The sequence below is a fragment of the Stegostoma tigrinum genome, chromosome 6 (assembly GCF_030684315.1).
Source record: "Stegostoma tigrinum isolate sSteTig4 chromosome 6, sSteTig4.hap1, whole genome shotgun sequence".
Lineage (NCBI taxonomy): Eukaryota > Metazoa > Chordata > Chondrichthyes > Orectolobiformes > Stegostomatidae > Stegostoma > Stegostoma tigrinum.
Genome location: NC_081359.1, coordinates 78,579,493 through 78,602,908, shown reverse-complemented (window position 1 = coordinate 78,602,908; position 23,416 = coordinate 78,579,493). Strand labels below are relative to the sequence as shown.

The 23,416-nt window shown below is 38.2% G+C and overlaps 1 protein-coding gene across 1 annotated transcript; it reads right to left on the bottom strand.

Annotated features, from left to right (window-relative positions):
* Window positions 1-5,778: 5,778 nt before the first annotated feature.
* Window positions 5,779-11,331, bottom strand: pdx1 (pancreatic and duodenal homeobox 1). Its single transcript, XM_048533285.1, has 2 exons — window positions 10,929-11,331; window positions 5,779-6,182 (listed from the first exon to the last, which is right to left on the bottom strand). Exons 1-2 carry the CDS (start codon window positions 11,329-11,331, stop codon window positions 5,779-5,781), a joined length of 807 nt encoding a protein of 268 aa, XP_048389242.1.
* Window positions 11,332-23,416: the final 12,085 nt, after the last annotated feature.

The window sequence follows — 23,416 nt, the reverse complement described above, 5'->3', positions numbered from 1 at the left end:
GGGTGGTGATGGTGGTGGAGGGAGAGTGGGGTGTAGTGTGTGGCATTGTGTGTCCCAAAGAGATAGTGAGAAAAGACATCATTCTGAGGCTGCTACTGTTCAAACGAGCAAGTTAAATAGTCAAGGCAAGCAACACCGAGGTTGAGAGCAAGGTAAGACTAATAAATTTAACTGCATTTACTTCAATGCAAGAGGCCTGACAGGTAAGACGGATGAACTCACTGCATGGTTGGGAACATTAGACTCAGGTATCATTAGTTATTACGGAAATGTGGCTCAGGGACAGGCAAGACTGGCAAATTAATGTTCCAGGGTATAAATGCAATCGGAAGGATAGAAAGGTGGGCAAGAGAGAAGGGAGAGTCACATTTTTGGTTGACAAAACAGTAAGGCTGTACTTAGGGAAGATGTTTCTGGGAGAATATCCAGTGAAGTTATTTGTAGAATTGTGAAATAAGAAAAGGAAGATTACATTATTGGGATTGTACTATAGGTCACTTCAATTGTCAGTGGGAAATTGAGAGCCAAATATGTAAGGAGATCTCAGCTATTTATAAGAATAATAGGGTTGTAATAATAGGGGATTTTAACTTTACAAACATATACTAGTACTGCCACAGTGTTATGGACTGGGATGGAGAGGAATTTATTAAGTGTGCACAACTAAATGTTCTTATCAATATGTAGATGTACCTACTAGAAAAGGAACACACCTTGACCTCTTCTTGAGAAATAAGGCAGGGCAAGTGACCAAGATATCAGTGGGGGAGCATTTTGGGACCAGTGAGCATAATTTTAATAGTTTTAAAATAGTTATGGAAAAGAATAGACCTGATCTAAAGGTTGAAGTTCTAAATTGGAGTAAGGCCAATTGTGATGGTTTTAGGCAGGAACTTTCAAAAGTTGACTGGGACAGGTCTATTCATAGATAAAGGAATGGTTGGAAAGAGAGGTGTCCAAAAGTGGGATGAGGAGAGGCCAGAGACAGTATGTTCCTACTAATGTGAAGAGCAAGGCTGGTTGGCGTGGATGATTAGAGAAATTGAGACTCTGATCAGAAAAAAACAAAGAGGTCTATGTCAGGTATAGACAACTAGGATTCAGAGAATCCCTGGAGAAGTGTAAGGACAGTAGGAGTATACTTAAGAGGGAAACCAGGAGAACAAAATGGCTACATGAGGTAACTTTGACAAATAGGGTTAAGGAGAATCCAAAGAGTTTCTTAAAAATACATTAAGGGCAAAAGATTAACTAGGAAGAGAACAGAACCCCTTAAAAATCAACAAGGCCGTCTATGTGTTGAACCACAGGAGACGGTAGAGATACTGAATGAATATTTTGTATCAGTATTAACTGTGGAGAAAGACGTAAAAGCTAAAGAACTTACGAAAATAAACAGTGATATCTTGAAAAGTGTCCGTCTTACAGAAGGGGAGGTGCTGGCTGTCTTAAGATGCATAAAGGTGGATAAATCCCTGGGACCTGATCTTAGAACATTGTAAGAAACTAGGGATAAGATTGCTGGGCCCTTTGCTGAGATACTTATATCATTGCTAGCCACAGGTGAGATGCTGCAAGACTGGAGGTTGTCTAATGTCATGCCTTTTTTTTAAGGAAGGTGGTAAGGAAAAACTAGGGAACTGCAGCCTGACACCATTGGTGGGTAAGTTCTTGGATGGGATTCTGTGGACAGGATTTACATGTATTTGGAAAGGCAAGAACGAATTAGGGATAGTCAACATAGCTTTGTGCATGGGAAATCATATCTCACTAACTTGATTAAGTTTTTTGAAGAAGTGACAAAAAAGATTGATAAAGGCAGAATGGTAGATACTGTCTATATAGACTTCAGCAAAATGTTTAACAATGCTCTGCATGGTAGACTGGTTAGCAAGGCTCGATCATATGGAATCCAGGGGGATCTGACCAATTGGATACAAAATTGGCTTGAAGGTAGGAGACAGATGGTAGTGGTGGAGGGTTGTTTTTTAGATTGGAAGCCTGTGCAGCAAGGACCAGTCCTGGGTCCATTTTTCTTTTTCATCTACATAAATGATTTGGATGTGAATATGGGATGTATAGCTAGTAAATTTGCAGATGACACCAACACAGATTATGTAGTGAACAATGAAGAAGGCTACCTCAGAGTACAATTGAACCTTGATCAATGGCCAATGGGTGGAGGAGTGGCAGATGGAGCTTAATTTAGATGAATGTGAGGTGTTGTATCTTGGTCGGGCAAACTAGGGCAGAGTTAATGTTTGGAACCCAGGAAGAGTAGCTGAACAAAGAGACCTAGGGGTGCAGGTGTGAAGTTCCTTGAAAGTGGAGTCGCAGGTTGACAGGGTGATGAAGAAGGCATTTGGCACATTCGTCTTCGTTGGTCAATGCGTTGAGTATCAGAGTTGGAATGTCATGCTGTGTCTGTATAGGACATTGGTGAGGCCACTTTCGGAGTAGGGGCCACTTTCTGACCTACCATGTGACTTGAGCTGAATGGCAGTGTGATTGTTCTTTTACTGCCATCTGGGTAATTAGGATTTATTTAAAATGCTGGGCTAGCCAGAGATGCACACATCCTGTAAATTATCTTTTTTTAAAAAAAATTGTACATGTTCAAACAAAGCCCTGTAGTGCAATTCTGAATTGGGTATCCATGAGACACCATGGGACATCAACACAAACAAAATTATATTTGACTGCAATCCAAAATGTCCAGGGCTGGCATATCCCATGCTTTATCATTCCATCAAATCTGTCATGAATAGTGATGGATGATTGAATAACTAACACGACAAGGATGTGGTCCGCAAATATCCCTATATTCAACAATGGTAGAATCCAGTATATCAGTACAAAAGACAAGACATTTGCATTTGCAGCCAGCATCAGTCAAAAGTGCTGAGTAGAGAATTCATTGCAGCCTGCTCTTAAGGTCCTCAGCATCACAGACACCATTCTTCAGCCAATCTGAGTCACCCCTTGTGAAATCCAAAAACAACTGTAGAACTGTTGAACATTACGAAGGCTATAAGCTCTGTTAATATCTTGGGAATAACACTGAAGACGTCTAACCAGACCCATCCACAGCCAAGCTATTCCAGTACAACTACAATACTGGCATCTACCCTACAATGCGGTAAGTTGGTCAGGCACACAGCATTCGCAAAAAGCAGTGCAAATCCAACTAACCCATTACTGTCCCATCAACAGCCTTTCAATCATCAGCAAAGTGATGGAAGATGTCATTGACAGTACTACCAATGGCATTCACAAAGTAATAAACTATTCACTTACTCTCAGTTTGGGGTCTGCCAAGGCCCCTGACCTCATTATAAGCTTGGCCCTAACATATACAATAGCACTGAACAAATGAGGGCGGTAAGGATGACTGTCCTTGCAATCACTGTGGCAATTGACTGAATGTGGCATTAAAGATACCTGGCAAAATTAGAATCATTGGAAATCAGGAGTAAACTTCTCCATTGGTTGATGTCATACCTAACACAAAGGACACTAGTCGTGGTTGTTGGAAGCCAATCATCTGAGCTTTAGGACATCAGTGCAGAAGCTATTCAGAGTGATGTTCTCAGCCCAACTATCATCAAATCTTTTGTCAAAGACTTTCCCCAAATCATGAGTTCAGAAGTGGGATGTTCGCTGATGATTGCACAATGTTTAGCACTATTTGTGACTCTTCAAATACAGAAGCAGCCCATGTACATATGCAGCTAGTTCTACATTCAGATTTGGTCTAATAAGTGGCAAGTAATATTCCTATCACATGGATGCCAGGCAGTGGCCATATCCAACAAGAGAGATTCTAACTAACATGCCTTCATATTCAATGATATCACCATCACTGAATCCCCCACTGCCAATATTGTGGGGGTTGCCATTGATCATAAACTGAATTGAACTAGCCATATAGATACAGTGGTTAAAAGAGCATGTCAAACACTGGGAAATCTAAGGCAAATAATTCACTTCCTGTCACCAGAATGCCTGTGAACCGTCCACAAGGTACAAGCCTGGAGAATGATGAAATACTCTCCATTGGCCTGGATGAGTGCAGCTCCAACAACACTCAAAAAGCCCAGACTATTCAGTACAGAACAGTCTTCTTGAATTGATCTCCATCCATCACTTTAAATCCTTCCACTAACAATATATAGTGACACCTTCTAAACCCCCACAATCTTTCCTATCTAGAAGGACACCGGTGGCAGATACGTGGGAGCACCACAACCTCCAGATTCACCTCCGAACCACATACCATCCTGATTTGGAATTGTGTCGCTGTTCCTTTTCTGTCCTAGGATTAAAATTCTGGAACTCCCTTCGAAGTAACACTGCACTTTGACGGAAAGGTTCAAAGACTCAGCTCATCATCACCTTCTGAAGATAAATTAACGACTGGTAACAAATGCCGAATGTCTACGTCCCATGAAAAAATAATAAAAACCCAGTTCAAATTAATAGATGGATTGTGAGTGGTTAACAAGACACCAGATTCTAACAACTACTTCGAATTGGGGAATATCAATTGCCCAAATGCACTTTAGTAAACCATTATCATCCGCATATTTATTTGAATGGATGGCCTGTGTTAGGGGATTCACAAGGTCATTCAAATTTTGACGTTGGCATGATCGAGTTCTATCGTTATCTAATAGAGCAATTTTATTCACTGTTAACTGTAGGGCTCCGAAATGGAATGGTCTGTCAGTTTTAACCCGATTATTGACAGTGATTAGCCTCCAGAGAACAGCACTGTAATAAGTTTGAGCGCGCCATATGGGCAGAACGTATGAGCTGTTGACCTGGCGCATTGAAGATGTCACAATCCTATTCCACTGGTATTGACTCAAGCAAGGCAGAATGGGAGGTATATGTTAAAGGTGATGTGGAAAGCTTGGCCCTAATTTTCTCGTGTGCAGTCTAAACAATAAGGAAATTGGGACAATAAGGTTTTATTCAATCGTTCAAAAACATTTAAAGTCGTTTTAGGCAAATCGATTTGATTACAAAATTTACGACGAACCCCAGCTTTGAAGCATCTTTCTCTTTTATTGAAGCGGTACTATTGATATGCCGGTCACCAAAATGGGATCACAAACAATCTTCAACAAAATGTAACACTTGTCGAAATTTCGTCTTCGGGTGGGATTACAGCTGAATGTCTTTCTCGAGTGAAGAGTATACAGGTTGAAACAATATACAGAGCACGGCAATATTTCTACACGTACAACTTAAAATATATATTTCGAGCACTTTATTTTTAAAATTTCAAATACGCCGTCTTTATTTATAACCAGAGGCAACACCTGAGTTTATACCACCGGGAAAACAAGTAAAAAGGCATATTATTCAATAACTGTGGACTTTAAACTAACATCTCCATTATAATTTACAAAACAAGACGAAATGAAATTGCCAAATGCCGGTACACAAGATTAGTTGAAACAGCACAAACACAAAACATGAATAGTTAGATTTCTTGAAGCCGACTCTTGTGAATAATCGCGGACCGTTTCCACTCGCTGGAATGTACAATCTATTATTGTACGTCAATTGCTATTGCAAACAACGAAAACAAATGAATGGCAGATGTTAGCGGTGTGTCGCCGCAGTCGCTGAGTGCTACAGGTAAGGCATTTATTGGGAATTGTTACGGGAGATCTCAACCTAAGCAATTATTAAAAATACTTTCCCGTTGTAAGTCCAATTAAAATGAACTGTACAGTGATGTTCTTTCACTCTGTTGCACGTTCAACCTTATGAATTCTTCACCGAGTCTCTAGCAACTGTACCTTGGTTTTTTAAGGAAGAGCAGGGCTGTGAAGAAGAAACACTGACGGACAGCAGGTCTCTTCCAATAGGATTATTGGGAGCACAAACATCCTCCTTAAGATCGCCGGAGGAGACAACTGAGTCCTGTTCCGGAGCGCCATTCCTCACTCGCTTCTTATCCTCTTCTTTCTTCCACTTCATCCTCCTGTTTTGGAACCAAATTTTGATATGTCGTTCGGTTAGGTTTAACATGACCGCCAACTCCACTCGGCGGGGTCTGGAGATGTATTTATTGAAAAGAAACTCCTTCTCCAACTCAAGCAACTGAGCTCTAGTGTAGGCAGTGCGCGTGCGCTTATTTTCTTCCGGCTCCACCATAAAAGCATTCCCTAAAAACGGAGAAAACACCAATCAATTACAATCACCAGAACTTTTGCCTTTCAGTCGCCGTATTATTAACCTGATTACTTCGGGAAATATGCATGTTGTCGTCAGTTGACAATACCTAGCCAAGGAAATTAAAACGATGACATCCTGGTGAAACATCAGGAAAATATGGTTAAAATGAGGATAGGGGATAACTGGAAACACATTTCCCATCTATTATTCTTCCTCACACCAACCTCGCTCCTCCTTGTTGAATTGTTGATAAAAATACGGTTCCAAAGCGCACAGGGGCCATACTCTTGTTTGTTTCTATTGGTTTGACCATCAGGCGCACCCCCCAGATATTAATCTTTTTAAAATGATGTAGGACAGTTTCCGTTTACTCCTCCGGCGAGCGGTAAGAGGTTCACAGCCAGAAAGGAGCCGCGTGAGACTCGAGATTCAGCCAAAGATAAGGTTTGTGGGAGTCTATCAATGTAGCCTGCTTCATAATGGTACTTCAGCAAGCTGTTTTACTGTGGTGGTCATTTCAGAATCATCAATAACAAAATTGTGTTTTACCGCATCAAAGGAAAACCTTATACGCTCAAAGTCCAGGTTCCACGGGGGAAAAAAGTGACCCTTCCACAGAAGAGATTATGATCTTTCTGCAAAGCAAATTATTTCATAGTGGAACCGAATCAGTACTGGTGTGGGTAATTATCCAATCACCACTGTGCCTTATTTTCATATAAACATAGTTGAAATGGCGAAGTGATATGCAAACCAACCATACATGATCGCCTTCAGAATTGCCGTCAACAATACCCGCTTGTGGCATTCCCGGACCTCCCCATCAGCGTAAATAAACAAATCACTTGAAAGCACTTTAAAGAGGACTCATTTTATTGTAATTTCAAATACCTTTAGTTTGGAAAAAAACATAATTTTATTGATTTGGAATTCATGTTAAACAAGTTGTTTCATTGAGAAGGTTTTTGTTCATTTGTAACAGGCACAGGGCGTTCAGTAAAAGTTGTGTTTTCTACTGTGATTCTTAACCTCCTTTCCTGGGCCTACTTTGAAAGAAGTATCACAATATGGCTTTGTAAGCATGTAAAGATAGTTCACGCAAACAGACTATCAAACATATGCAAAATAACTTTAAATTATACCTTAAAGCGTACTGCAGTGTTCTCCAATTGAGTCAGTTTTCTCGTATCAATCTGCGGACGATTGTTCAATTTGAAATAAAAGTATTTCAAGTCAAATTCCTGATTCCAAGTCAACAGTTTCAACAGCGTGGAAATAACCGGAACTGGCGCATTGTTAATTATATTTGGCCGCCGATGTCAATTCCTAATCGATAATTTTTATTCCACTGTCAATCGTTCTAAATCAAGTGATTGAGGGATCTTCCTAGATCAAGGTGAGTTGAAGTAGTTTGCTGCAAAATACCTGTAAATTGCCCAGCAGACATAAATTCACATCATTCGGCTGATCAATCTCCTGGTGGAAAAGGTGTTCTGTGCAGCTGCTTTCAACTGAGTAAAAAGAAACACCCAGTCCTGTACATATTATTAGCATAAAGGAGCACGGTTTAATGGAAGTGGGCCTAAAAGTCAGATATTTTTTGTTTTGAAATTAGAGAACTGGGCAATGACATATTGTTAAGGCTGCCGGGTTTCCCAAAGGCGGGAGACCTGGCTTTTCCGACCTTCCAACAGTTTCCCACTCACCATGGAGGGAAAGAATTACCTGTGTCTACTTGTCATCAAGTAACTTTTGCAACAAGAGACACGATTTAACTGAACCCCTAGGACTTCGCTTCGTGAATGTGTGGGTTAGCGCTGGATTTGGTTTGTACATGCTTTCTTGAAGAGCCGGCTTTGATAGCAAGGATCTCCTGTTTTACAAAACGCAAGTTGACTGACTCACTTCAGAAACTTAAAATTGTTGCTGGAAGTATCTAAACTTTCTGCTTCAAGACGCTGACCACGTTTGAAGGTAAATATTTATTAGTCAACCGCCAACAGTAATTTACAGCTTAATTCTGAAGGCTGAAGCCTTAACCCCTAGAATCTAATGAAATCCATTCTTTTGACTGAAGCAGTTTTGGCGATCAGATCATTCTCAATATTATTACCAGGACAGCCTGCCCACAAACTCTTTGTTTCCTATCGCCAACAACACGATAATGCCAGGTTATAGCAGAAATACAATTTGTCTGTTTTAATTCAAACGACTTATTGGTCGTTGTTAATTATAAACAAAAAGATCTGAGAGTTGAACTTTAAAACGTCGAAAGATATGATCGGAGTTCGACAAATTAATTAATTCCAATGGTGGAACAATCAGGAAAAAAGGGTCATGGTAAAATTCAAAGTTACAAACCTATGCTGTTTTTGCTCTAAAATCAGATGCATGCTTTCACACTGTGTTGTGGAGATCTGAAATCTTTCCTAAAACTCGGTTGATTCTGGGACAACTGGAGCGGCCGTTGCTCAGATGACATTTTTTTTGTTCGGAAAGTTTATCAAGGAACGGGTGAAGGCGGTAAATAGAGTTAACATACAGATCAGCCAGGATCTAACTGAAAGTAGAGCAGATTCCCATTGCCGGAGTGGCCTACTCAAATCCCTAGCATTCCGAAAATGACAGGGACAATTCAATGACGGACTCAGAATATTTATTTAGATTGTAAAGGCGTTATTTATTAGTGCTGTTCTGTTTTGTTCTATGATGGAACGTGTAATGTGTGGAATTGCCATATAAATATCATGTCGGATTTGATCCATGTATTTTCTTTAAAAGAAGTTCAATCCTCTGTATTCTGACAGAGCTGCATTAACCTTATTAATTTGGCAGTATCAGTTTGCCGATTGTCTTTTGTCGTTTAAAATTCGTTTTTTGTTAACTGTTTAGGACTTGAACTGGAAATGTAGCAATATAGATCAGGCATGTTAACCCTACTTCGAAAAGTCCCTAGTATTTGTTGGAAGCTGTTTATTCGTTGGAGTTGAAATATCAACTTAATGAGTGAAATCGCAAAACGTATCTCGATAGAAATATAACCCCTACATAACCTACAGAACAAAGACAAACAGCAATTTGATTCCAAAAGTAAGACACACTGAAAACCAATCTTTGACAAAAAAGAAGTCTTCACAGGCAAACTGCTTGCCAGGATGGCCATTGCTATATATTTGCTGGATACTGGTAACGTTTGCGTTAAATAGACGGCAGTAAAAAATGAGATTTTTAAAATGCGCTCCATCGCTTCTCAGATACATAATTTACACTCAAATGCCATCCAAGGAGTTTACAATATTGTTCCATTTGTTCTTAACAAGACTGTTTCTGTTCAGAACACAAGCATTTTAGACCTAGAGAAATAAACTACTCCATTTACCTGCTCGCTAAAATGCTAAGCATTTATTGAGACCCTTCCTCCAGTCCACATGTGTTTGGTTATGTAATGGACCGAGTTTTCACTTTTATGGCTTGATGCAAACAAATCTAGTCTAATTATACACATATAGATCCCTTTATGGCCAGCAATCACACCATCGCCCGGATGCAATGCGATTTGAATTCAATTTGGAATTTGCCATAATTAGATTTTAAGTTGGTCTCAATATTAGATATGTCCTGGGCTTCCAAAATGTATATTTTATGCAAGATAATTTAATACAGCTCGAAAGCACTTTGTGAAAGTCAAAGTTGAACTCATCCGAGTTATTGATTCATTTATTGCAGTTTGACCAAGTTAAGCTCTGGGCCTCCATAAGCGCAACAGGCAGGTGAAATTTAGCGAACTGAGTTGTTGATTAGAACATTCGTCTGGGAGAAATTCCAGTTTTCTTTTAAAACCCCGACGCTTGGTTACAGACCTAGCAGGAAACGCAGATGCTGGAGAATCTGAGATCACAAGGTGTAGAGCTAGATGAACACAGCAGGCTAAACAGCATCAGAGGAGCAGGAAGGCTGACGTTTCGGTGCTAGACCCTTCTGAATAAGGCCTGGTTATAGTATTCAGATACACTTAAGTATTAGAGCGCGTTTGTATAGTGCCAAATATTTGCTTGCTGACATTTTTTTCAAAGTTTCCAGCCCATGTTCCAAACAAAGAGAACATCAAATGCACACTCTATTCAGATGGGCCTATTTTGAAACCGTATTAAAAATAGTTATTTCTGAAATTACGTTCCTTCACCGGATTGGTTATTTTAACAACAATTTATTGGGGCAATTTTAAATGATAAATTGGCGATGAATGGGAATAATAAAGCAACAATTATCTTTTATTTGTGGCCGATTCAGTAGATGCCTGCTCATCAGGATTAGGTTTGTTTAACGAGTAAGTGGATGAGCTCATTCAATACGGGGGAATTACAAACAGGGTTTTGATATAAAGAGGAGTTATGTACAGATTTGACATTGAATGTAGCATATGTATGACCTAATGATATTTTTTTCACTGACAACTTGAAGTGTTAATTGATTCTGCTAATACAGTGATCAATGTCATTAGTCCTGCCAACATTGATAATTGGAATATCGATACACTCTTTACATAACAATAATATCGATAGCATTAACCAGAATGAAATACCCAGAGTAATGAAGGATGTTTAACCCTGTTATCTAACGCCTCCATCCATGCCTTAATTTGTAGTTTATTTATTTTCTTTGGTAATCATCACCTTTAAAAAAAGCCCAGAATCAGTAGAAAAAGTAACTGCTTTTCAGAAGTTCATCACACTTACCCGGCCATTGTCCTTTCCAGACGTGGGCATGCGATTTGGTCGATTTCATCCACGGGAAAGGCAGATGAGTTCTACTGTGGTCATCCAGGGCGCCCATTTCAGAGCTGGTCCCAAAACAAGCCCCTTGGTGGGTGTGGGTTTCGGGGGGCTGCTGCTGTGGATGGGGAAGATGCGAGACTGTAGGATCCTCAGATATCGCAGGTACTTCGAAGGGAGAAATATCAGCAGGGCTGCCTTGTTCAAGTCCTGACAAGGGAGGGTTGACATATGAAGTCTGTGGCTGCCTCCCTACATAGAGACATGCTGGTGGGCTTTGATTATATCCTTGGGTTTGTGATCTCTGATAAGCGCATGATTCTTTGTACATCTGAGCCGGGGCATAATAATGTTCCTCGCTATTCATGGCTACTAGTGCATAAACAATTGAAACATAAGGATGTCGCTGTAATTTTACAGTTTAATCGTTCTGCTTAGCTTGATTCGCGAATCAAAATAGCACCTAGCACTCTGTTATGCTTAGTGGAGAACAACGAGCATGTCATGTGACTTGGTTCGTACAATCTATTGGACTCTCATTTCATGATAGAAACACTTGGTAACTTCACTTGGCAGCACAGTCCGTTTACTTTCCATGTACTTTAGTAACAATGGAAACTTGTGTGAGTGCCAGGCGAAGTGCCCTTCTCTCTTCCTAGAAATGCTTTATTCAAGAACGATTTCTGTACTTTCTCAATCGAAACACAGATGGCAGGTATACTGGCTGCGAATGAATTTTCCCTCATACCAGCGTAATCAACAAAGTTACACAAATGCTTTGAGTTTTAAACATTTGGCTAGGAAAATGTATGACCAGATGTGAACTGTATCAGTGATAGATTAGACAGGGCAGTGTTATCGCCTTCTCAGCGACGTGGGCCTGGGAACCGAAGATAGCAAAAGAAAAAGGTGCTTTATTTCTAACAAACGAAGATTAGCTACTGTTTTCTTCACTGATCCCGTTTGAACGACTGGGATTCACAAAGCTGTGATAAAGTCTTTTAGCGGCAGGTCCACATGTGACTTTGCCTATGCTCATATCTCCTATTAGTTGCGTTTAAAATACTGTGCTGTGCGCATATGGTTTTGAGTGTAGAGACTTGTATGGATCATGGCTTCTTTCAAAATTAACTTTGTTTGCATTTTTGTAGAAACTCTTGTTGGTTGCACCTGTTAGCTCTTCTTTCTCGTCTTTATTCCAGCGTCTCCATTTCCTAACTTATACAGCTCTATTTTTGCTCAACGATTGATCTATTTTACATTTTCTCCTGCATTACCCATCACTCTTTCAACGTCAGTTTTAAACTTCGAACCAGTTAAATATTGACTTTTGATTAGGTGCTCTGTTAAGACTTCTGGCAAGAGTATTTCTTATAACAGTGAAAGAAATTGGTTCATATATAGCTAACACGCACATACATAAGCGTGCATATACATATAAATATATATATATAATTTATATGCAGCTTTTGTTATTAGATTCGTTTATTGTGATGATAACCGTAAAAATTGCAAAGTAAATCATCCAGGTATCCGTTAGCGGCCCATTGATTATTTCAAGTTTTTTTTCTATAATTCACAGCCCATGTTGACCTTTCCGCGTGATATGATAGAACTTGCTGTTGGTTGACTTGGTGACAAGGATATGAAGAGGCGGGGAGCTATTGCAAAGGACAAAGATCGCTTCAGTAGCTGTGTTCACTCACGCTTTCTCACACAGAGACTATTTACTTTGCTCTCCTGCAGTAATTGCACATTTCTGCAAATTTTTACCCATTTAAACGCTTCATTTAACTCCATTTTCTGTTCCTCGTTAACAGCTAAAAGGATTTTTTTTAAAAAATCCTCTGAGATAACGTGCAACTTTTTGTGTTGTGTTCTGTTCATTTTTAAGCATGGTTTTGCTAAACAAGATAAATTAACTGAATTAGATTTTTGGCATAACTTTTACGCCATTCTGCATGGTCAAGATCCCATCAAATTAAAGACTTCTGTAAGTTTTGAGACACTTCTCTACGAAAATTCTATGCTTGTTTTTAATATTTACTGCTGATATACACACTCGTGCTAACGAAGTATTTTGAATCTATGACAGGAAAAGTACTTTTTAACTATTCTCAGAATTGAAATAGTTCTCGTAATTACACTCTTTGATATGATCATAAAACTACAGCCCATTAATGGTCAAACGTGCTTCCGCCAGCTGAATCCATTCAGTTCTGCAGTAAAACGGGACACTGAGCATTTGATTCGGTGTTGAGCCATTAACCAATCGCTTTCCCGAGCCATTAAACACCAGCTCTTATGGATAAATAAACAGAAAAGGTTGTAAACCAATTACTGGGGATAGTGAAAAAGTATTTTATTAGCAGGAATTACAGATAGACACTCACTTCAGGGAAAATTCAACAATTATTCTCTCAGTCGGAAGAAAAATGAACCGAAATTGTAAGATTCTGCAACTCAATTAAATAACGAATTGAAACATTTATGCTACGGTAACACACAGGATTGCTTAGTAAAGATTTAGTTGCCCGTCATGAGTAAGATATAGCTACCGTGGTTTGAACGATTTCTGTGTAGCCACTGTACTGCTAACAGCCGCTTGCATTACAAATATGTGAAACTGAAAGGCAGCTGAAGCACACATTCGGCTATATTTGTTAATGTTTCGGAGCAGTCTACATTATAAAAATATCTCATTTAATCAAAAACACCAGGGAAAAGTTTCAAACGCATTTTAACGTTGGGTTAGTGTCGTACACTGTAGATAGTCCCAGTCACTGAGCACTGTTGACAGCCAGTCAGAAAGTAGTATCTAATTAAAATATTGTTTCGAAGGAAAGTTTATTGACATGATTAAATACTAAGATATTTACAATAAATTAGAGGAGACGTGCATTGTAATGCATTATGATCAATCGTTCTGAGCAGCTTGGGATATAAGGCCGGTGTTACTGTGAGAGTTTTTACATCAATAACTACACCTTTTAAAACGGGCTCAAATGGGACTGTGAAGTCATTAAAATGAGTTGACAGAAATTTCCATCTGAAAGGGTCCAGTTGTTAAGAACGGGTAGAATAGGAAGAATCCGAGTTAAGTCAAGTCGTTCATTATTCCCCCAAGACAGTTCTTTTTTACTTAGCTCCGCGGACTACTCCGGCAGATTTGTCAGTTCCCTCGCTCGACTCTATTTATTTTACAATTCAGTACAATAGCAAAAGACAGAAAGTGCTTCAGATGTGTGGATTGGATTTATAAACGATTACTCTGGATCTTTTTTTGAAGAAGGGTCACTGGACCTGAAACGTTAACTCTGCTTTCTCTGCACACATGTTGCCAGACCTGCAGAGCTTTTTCCAACAATTTCTGTTTTTGACTTCGGATCTTTTGATCTTGATTGTAATGTACAAATTCCGAGTGCCATCGCGGAATGTAAGCCATACTGCTCACACGATAACCTTGTGAGGGAATGTGTACGGGACGGCTATCAAAAGTTCCTCCTGGCCGTAGCTAATCCCACGATAGCCAGTCAGTTTATGGTCTGCAAACTGCCTTTCATTTCATAGTTTGTTCAACTTCTATAACTGTATAGGACCGTTGGTTCGCTCTCTCGGCGTAAAAAAATTATGACGTTTATGGAAGCCAGGAGCACTGTAAATATCCCTATTAACATCTTGCTGTAACAAACGTTCGTCATCAAGATGCTCATAAATTCTGTTGATTGACTTGTGGAAGTTACTTGCAATAGTTAATTTGAATTGTTTTGCATTGGGGACGCAGAGTTCAACGCCAAGGGACGGTACATCGTAGATTTATCGACTAACTTCCACTTGTGTGTACCTGACTGTGTTATTCGATACTTCTACTAACTGCAACCCATAAAAAAACCACAGGATTTAAGTGAGGGGAACCGGTTCAATATCCCGTGATATCTTCTGAGAAGAGTTTTCACGTTGAGTTGGTCAGTGTTAAGTCTGCAAGATGTAGAAACCAGTGCTGCAAAAAATGAAGGAAACCCGACAGTGATGTGTGCGCAGTGGCCGTTCCAAAACATTGCACACAATATTACAAGATGTGATTTAAACTTTGGTCCGTTGTGCAAATTAACAGTTTAGGAAGGTGCGCGCTTTAGAGAAGGCGCAATGGAGAGTGACGTGATTGGTACCAAGAATTAAGCATGTAAGCTAAAGAAACTGATTTTTTTCTCTCTCTGGAGGAAAGGAAGACCCAGATAGCCAAGTAAGCAAAGAATCAGAGATATCTTGGGGAAAAATACACGGCAAATTGTTATGATCTAGATTGCAAATTTAGTTGGAAGAATGCAGGGAGCAGTTTCAACAGTAACTTTCAAGTCAGAATTCAGTAAATCTTTGAGAGAGAAGCATTTATAATGAGAATGGAATTAACTTCGTGGCTTTTTAACAGACCTGATAGTATGGAATTCTACTATACCGTTTGATTTTCATAATTCCAGGATTTTGTCAATATAACTGATCACTTCTTATCCAATACACCACCAGTGCTATTATTCGTGCAAAAGAAGTTCTATACTAGTGGGACAGTCACCTCCACATGGACGCTTTGTCAGGAGGGCTTTCCTTATTCGCTCAGTAATGTCAGATAAAGGTTCAAGAAGCCCCATTATTCTTCTTCAAAATAGATGCCGACGTTTTGACAGAAAAAAATCGATATTACTTCTGCATTTATGATGAAACTGTATACGTTTCTAGAAATACTCATTTTTGATGTGTCTCACCCCAACTGCACAGTCGATTAGGGAATATCTGCAAGAGGGGATTATTTATTAGCTTGGAGAGAATCTGAATAATATCTTCTCGACGTCAGCTTGTTCCTCAGTTACAGGTTACTCCTTCATCGCACCATGCTAGATACAGTGCCATCCTACATGTATGCTGCTAACAGCTAACTCTACCCAGTTGCAGCTGTCCTGATAGCTCCGTTGCCATCAGTCTCATCCAACGTCTAATGATGGCTTAGTTGCATTAACCTTCTCTTTTCCCGTCATCTTAACCTTGCCATTGATTCTGATATGTCTGTGGATTGTATGAGACTTTTGGTTGAAAGTGCAGTGTTCCATTTGACATCAAGTACAATGTTACAATCAATATCCTTTCAATGTGAAATACTGCCATCATTTACCTCTGGACTATTGGCAGAGTCCATTCTTCCATCAGTAGAAACACTCACCCCTGCCCTTCTCAACCTAGACTAGGGTTTCAAACTGCTCCCTAAAAGTGAACCAATCATCCTCCATAAACTTCAGATCATCCAAGTCAGTTACCTACACCATTTGCACTCAAATTTGGTTCACCAGCTAATCCCCATTTTTGTTGTATTGACTCCGAAATGACAACCAATGTAGCCCATTCAAACCACTCACTTTCATTTCAAATTTCTGAAAGAGTTCAGCTTGTACAATTTCTGTAACTTCTTTCAACATCTATCAACCCTCACTCAACTTTCCATTCATCCATATGTGGTCTTTCAGATATCTGCTTTCTTTATTCAACAGTTGATATCTGTCCTTTCTGCCATGTAAGTTCACCCAGGTAGGATGGCCTGGTTCACTTTCTCTTCATTGCCTCTTTTTAAAGATCCTTCTCTGTGGCTAAGCATTTGACTATTAGTCCAAATATCTCTTTGGTTTGATAACTATTTATTTCTGAGTATCACTTTGAAGCCCTTGAGAAACTTCTTATGAAGTGCTGTATAAATGCAGGATCTGGTATTATACTTCCTCACCCTCATTGCCACTTTATATTTCACACCCAATAAGAATAAAGACAAATGTTTTGCCATGGGAATAAGCAGAGGTAGCCAGGTTAATGCTAACTGGCTATGTGTTGTAATCAAGGGCAAGGCAACAATGAGCTGCGTGATGATTAATGTAATCCTGTCAAAATGAATAGCAGTACAGAAAAGGCTATGAATGGATTACATTCTGGAGATCTGGGCTGAAAGACTATGTAATTTAAAGGGACTTGTCGTACCTCCAGAACTTGAATTACTAAGCCAACATTGCAACTTGTTCAATAACTGGCACGTACAAAAATAAGGAAGTAGAAACAAAAATATCCCAGAAGCTGATGATGAATATTCCAACTCTTGGGGCCTAGAACAGATAGTATAGATACAATACCGTGAGATAATCATCAAATTCCCTTTGGTCTTTTATAATAAATTAGTACGTACTAGAACTAATAAACAAAATATACATGGCATTTTGCACCTATTCAATTGTCTCCTTTATTTTAAAAATCTGACAATGCTTGATTTATGCAGTAACTACAGAGTTTATAAAAAAAAGTCTTTAATTTAAAATTTCCAGCATTCATAGTTTTTATTTTGCCGCCCCGTTATTTAATGGCAAGTTGAAAACAATTGCAAAGTGAAAGGAGTGTAATACAGAGAAGTCTTGTGAAAACTGTACAAGACACTAGTTAGAGCACACGTGGAATTCCATGAACAGTTTTGATTCCTCATCTAAGGAATGATATACTAGTATTGGAGGCAATCCAAAGAAAGTTTGCTAGATTGCTGCCAGGTATTGACGGATTGTCTTATGAGGAAACATTGAGCACATTGTACTCTTTGGAGTTTAGGAGAATCAAAACATTCAAAATTCTGAAGGGTTTTGATTGGGTAGATGTGGAAACGTTGCTTCCCCTTGTGATGAGGTTTATGATAAAATGGCGTAATCAGTGAATAAGGGGTCATCCAGTTAGGATACAGATGAAAAGGACTTTTATCAGTGGAAATTTTACATCAAAGGGCTATTAAGTCTCAATCATTATGTATCTTCAAAGCTGAGAAGAACTGATTTTCAATCAGTAAGGGAGTCAAGTGTTGTGGAGTAAAAGGCAGGAAAGTGGAATTGAGGATTATTTGATCAGCGAAGGTCTCACTGAATCGAAGAACAGAATTGAGCGGCTGAATGACTTACATCTGTTCCTATGTTTTATGGGTTTACGGTGGGAATGAACATTTGGTAGGTGGGCTTGCACACAGGAATGTGCAAGGGTTTCCACGTCTGCTTTTGCAGACTTATACTCTATCTGTTTTGTCTATGACACTTCATTGTTGGACTTCAACTTTGAGAGAATTATATACTACAACACCAAGATCCTTTGCTTTTCCCACTAAATTCAGTTCTGTTATAAGGTGAAAGTATATTTTGTATTGTACCTGCCCAAATGCATAACATTAGATTTGTTTTGCCAAAGTTTGGTTTATTCTGTCTTCTTACATAAGTATCCAGGTTAATACTAGCTAGTGTAATGCAGAGCAAAATGTGTTGGTTCCAAGAGGTTACTGAGGATTTGTGTTGCTTAAGCAAACCAAAATGTGAGCTAGTAAGGATGATGACATAGTAACAAAATACTTATTATTTCAGACACTTTCAAATAACAACGAATTAATATTCAAATCCCATATAGCCTTGTCCTTATCATGATTTGAGAACAATATTCATCTGATCCGAACTCAAATGATACCATAAGAGTCACAGGTATTTAGGTTGGAGCAATTGGTGAAATCCCAAAGTGAAATATTAGTCTTTATTTTATGAAATACCGCATACTTCAAACCTTAGCGGTAGTTTTATTTTGATTTTTGTCGCATTTCCATGTGTCCTACAGTCTCTGCAAATGCAGCGAACAACCAATGAATGTAAGATAATAAAGTGTGAAGCTGGATGAACGCAGCAGGCCAAGCAGCATCTCAGGAGCACAAAAGCTGACGTTTCGGGCCTAGACCCTTCATCAGAGAGCCGTGTTCATCCAGCTTCACACTTTATTATTTTGGATTCTCCAGCATCTGCAGTTCCCATTATATCTGAACCAATGAATGTAACTTCCCCAGAGAAAAGTAGATCAAATATATATTGATTTAACAACAAATGAACATATTAGCTTATATTTTGTTCCACATTTTGTTGGAAAGCTAAAGGGTTTTAATTCAGAGAAGTGCAGAACAATGAGGCATGAAAATTATTAACAAAAATTATAGATAACGATTCAAGAAACTTTAATTGCTAACTGAGCTCAGAACCTGCGAGCTCAACAGACAATGTAAGAGAAGAGGCTAGTAACTTCTATATGAGGCCATACTGTATAATATTTCATTGCCTGTTTTTAAGCCTTCTTGTGAAGATATACAGATAGATATGGCAGCAAATTGGTTGTACACCTATCTTCCTTACAGAAAGGAAGACCCACCCAACAACCAGCTTTACCCTTGTGTAGTATATACATAGGACCCTTCCTGTTCTTCCAGCTATAAAACTGAAAAAATCAATTGTAACATAACACAGTACACAGTACTATCAACTTACACTGGAAAATCTGCATCGAAAAACCCTGTTTTTAGAGCCCATTTGATTAACTAAGGCTGTTATGATATAAATTATTTTGTATCCCTTTTCTGAACCTTTTCTAAGGTTTTTGTATCACCTACTTGAAAAAGGGAATAAAACATAAACATAAACATGATCTGATGAAATGGTTTATGAAAATGAGTGTGTAGTTATATGTCGAATAGATCTGCTTTTACTCTATTTGTTTTAGTTATGACATATTACCGTTGGACTTCAACTTTGAGAGAATTATATACGATAACATCACGATCCTTTGCTTTTCCAACCAAATTCAGTTTTGTTATAAGGCGAAAGTATATTTAGTGTTGCACCTGCCCAAATGCATAGCATTAGATTCGTTTTGCCAAAGTTTGGTTTATTCTGTCTGCTTACAGAATCTGCTTACACAAATGTTCAGATTATACACAAACCACCTAGTGATTTCCCAACATGAGTATTCAGGCCATTTATGAAAGATACATAACAATGATAGAGTCTATGGATGAAACAGAAAAATGTATTCAAGAAATAGATTCATAGTTTCATTGGTGTGCTCAGTTTTGTGCTTTATTAGAACTTCATTTGTACCTCCTTTACCATTCAGTCTTCATATATTTCCTCCAAACATTTATTGACTTGGAATATATGAAAGCAAACACAAGAAATTAAAAGTAATTGTGAAGAGAAAATCAACAAACACCAAACAATTACATACAAAACAGTGGTCGTACTTTAAGTTAATTGACTCTCAATGGATACTTGAGATACTTCTGAGAGATGTGCTAAGGCATCATATCAGTGCAGGTCTTCTTGTCAAGTCTTCACGCTCTGCAATACATGAAGTTGTACCCCAGCTATTGTGGGCAGTGCATGCTCCTTTGAAGGCAATACATGAACTTCACCAGACCCTTCTCTACAGTTGACCATTCAATTTCAGCCCCTTCATATCTCCACCTTTATGATACCCTTTATAGCTTTCTCTTGGAATAAGATATCGGTCATCTGTTCTATTACCTCTCTGTGTAGCCTTTTAAAAAAAATTTAACTCTGTAGTCCATCTAGTCATCACTCCCTTACTGGGTAATAATGAATTATGATGATTCTTTCTCTCTCTGTCTAGCTCTGTTTTGTAACCAGAAAGACAAAAAAGCTGTTTGTTAAACTTTGCTGCTTTGCGCTTTGCAATGGTCATTTCTATTAATTACTCAATTAAATTAACAACTTAATGTTCTTCAATTTTTTGATGAAGTTTACTGTTGTGATTCCCTGAGAAGGAGGGAAGTTGAAGTATGCATCCCTTCCAGCAAAATGGTTGGCCACCACTGGTCTATTGCAATGTTCGGAAGCACTTCAAATCAGCATGATGTGACAATTATTTAGAGTAAACCAAAGGGAGCGATATTAGGACCAAAGCTTGGCCAATGAGGGAAGTTTTAAAGAGTGCATTTCAGGATAAAAGGGAGTTGGAAAGGAAGGATAATTCCAGAATGGAATTCCAAGGATTAGAGTCCAGAAAGTTTAAGAACAGATGGTCGTGGCAGCTGAGGCTACTATTTCTCCAATGAAAAAAAACTCACCCTCTAAAAACTTCAATAAATTTGTCAAACAGGATCTCCCTTTTGTAAAACCATGCTGACTTTATGTTTTCCTATCACAATTTTCTAAGTGCATTGTTAACATTCTTGATAATACATTTCTGCGCTTTGCAAGGGTTGATGTCAATCAAACTGTTTTCTCCCAATTTCCCTTCTTGAAAAATATTGCTATATTTGCAACGTTTCCAATGATTATACCTTTCTAGAATTTAAGGAATTTCTTTGTAGGTATCTTTTTAAAATCCTACAGTATAAGTCATCAGATCCTGGAATGATAGCCTTTACATGACTTTTACTTCTTATTTGCTCTGCACATATTATTTCCTTTAAGTTCCTCACTTTTGTTAAGATTCTTTACTGTTCTTTATTTCTGGTATGTAATTCGTGTTTTTTAATGCGAATTCAAACAGAAGATATTTGTTCAACATCTCTGATATTTCTTCAATCCTCCTGACCATTCTACCTGCCCCTCTTAGGGACCAATGTGGGCTTTGGCTACTCATTTTTTGCATATTTGTGAAAGTTCTTACAAATATCTTTTTGAAATTTCTGACTGACTTACTCCCATATTCTATTTCCATTTTCTTTTTATTTCAACTTGTTAGTCTCACTTTGCTGGTTTCTAAATTTCTATATTTTACAAGTGATATTAGATACAGGAAAAGAGACCTTAAATTCTTATGTTCTAAAAGAATTAGGAAAGCCATGCAGGTCATTAAAGTGACAGCGCTAGTGGGTGCGTCCTTTAAAAAAAGCAAACAAATTCTGCATGGTTTTGTTTCTAGAGAAAGTGAATACAAAAGGAAAGAGGCAATACACAACTTTACAAGACCTTTATTAGGTCACAGATGGAATATTGTGTGCAGCTGAGACCATCTTATAATAAGGTTTTAAGACCTAGATATCATCAGAATTATTTCATTAGAGTGTTGTCAAGAATGTGAGTTAGAATTAGTAAGAAATCTCGAAATTAAATTTCTTTTATTCCAAGAAATCTTAGAGGGTTAAGTGGAGACTAGTCAGAATTTTTAGAAGTTACTAATGATTATAAAATGTATATTCATAGGTTGATGCCAAAATGAGAATTATAGGACATCTAAGATAAGGGCAAAAAGAATTAACAGGCAAGTTAGGAACATTGTTCTTTGCACGGACCATAGTAACAATGTAAAGTCTTCTTCTATAACTTATTTTTGAAGCAAAGTTCATAAGCAAACATTCATTTTCTAGGGAATCATTGCTTGGAACAGAGAAGACTTAGTAGTTCTTATAGGTGAAAAACACAGCAGTGAGTGGAAATGGATTTTAATTTTGGTTTATGTTGTTACTTGTAACTTCTTAGTTTTAACCCGAATCCTATGAATTTGAATTTTTCATTATGCTAGTGGAAAATTCCGGCACAGACCTGTCAAACTAAGTCATCTATCTGTGTGCTGTCACAGGCAATAACTATGAAATGGCACTGCGGTGAAATGCCTGAATTTCCAAAGTTGGTGCAGTGAAAGGTTGTTAAGTCAATGGTCCTTTTTGACTGCCTAACTGGTCTGCACAACTTCCCTTCACATTTAATGTTTTCTAGGGATCATTTATTTTATTTGCTTTATTCACAATTTATTCCTCCCTGTACCAAAATGTTCTCCTTGACTCCATATTAGAACGGTTTGAGTCGAATGTTAAAGATTTAGTGAAGACTAGGAAGTTCTGATCTCAAATAACATATTGGCAATATGCCTTTGGAAAAAAAAACGCACCAAAAACGTGCCCATTTTTAAACAAAAATCAGGTCTGGACATACATGTGCATCACATCCAAAACATGAGCATTCACATTGTCATACTGCAGAAAGCCAGTTGGTGAAAGATAAAGCTACGAATAATTTTTACGCATTTTTATAAACATTTATTTATTAAGTTGCATATTACAAGCATTACTCAAGAGGCAAAGTTTCAGTCAATATTAAATTACAGGGACACAATGATTCTCCAGATAAAGCCACTATCTGCATACGATCAGCACAATTAACATGCAATTAATTTATTCCCAAGCCCCGTGTGGAGTAAAAATCAGACTTTTTCAAATTTAAAATTTCAAGAAGTATGAAATCTAAAGTCTTCTATATTCTGTACAAAACTGTATGAACTCTCTCCTAGTGTAAGACCCCTAAAAAAAAGTTGGTATGTGAACCTTTTTCTAAATCAATCAAAAAATTAATTACTTGCGCCAACCCACTTTTTTGGTGTTGTTTCCTTTCTTCCCAGTATTTGTTTCAAGCCAACAAAATCATTTTTAAACTTTTCTTATTCACCCCTGTATTTTATATTATTTTGCATGATCGCCGACATTGGCATTCAATGGATATTGTGATGAAATAAATTTTTCTGTCTGCATGTATTCTTGAGTTGGTCAATATGGAAAGGTAATTTGCTGGGAATTAACATTCAGGGCAAAGGATTAGAGTTCTGAAGAAGATTCACATCAG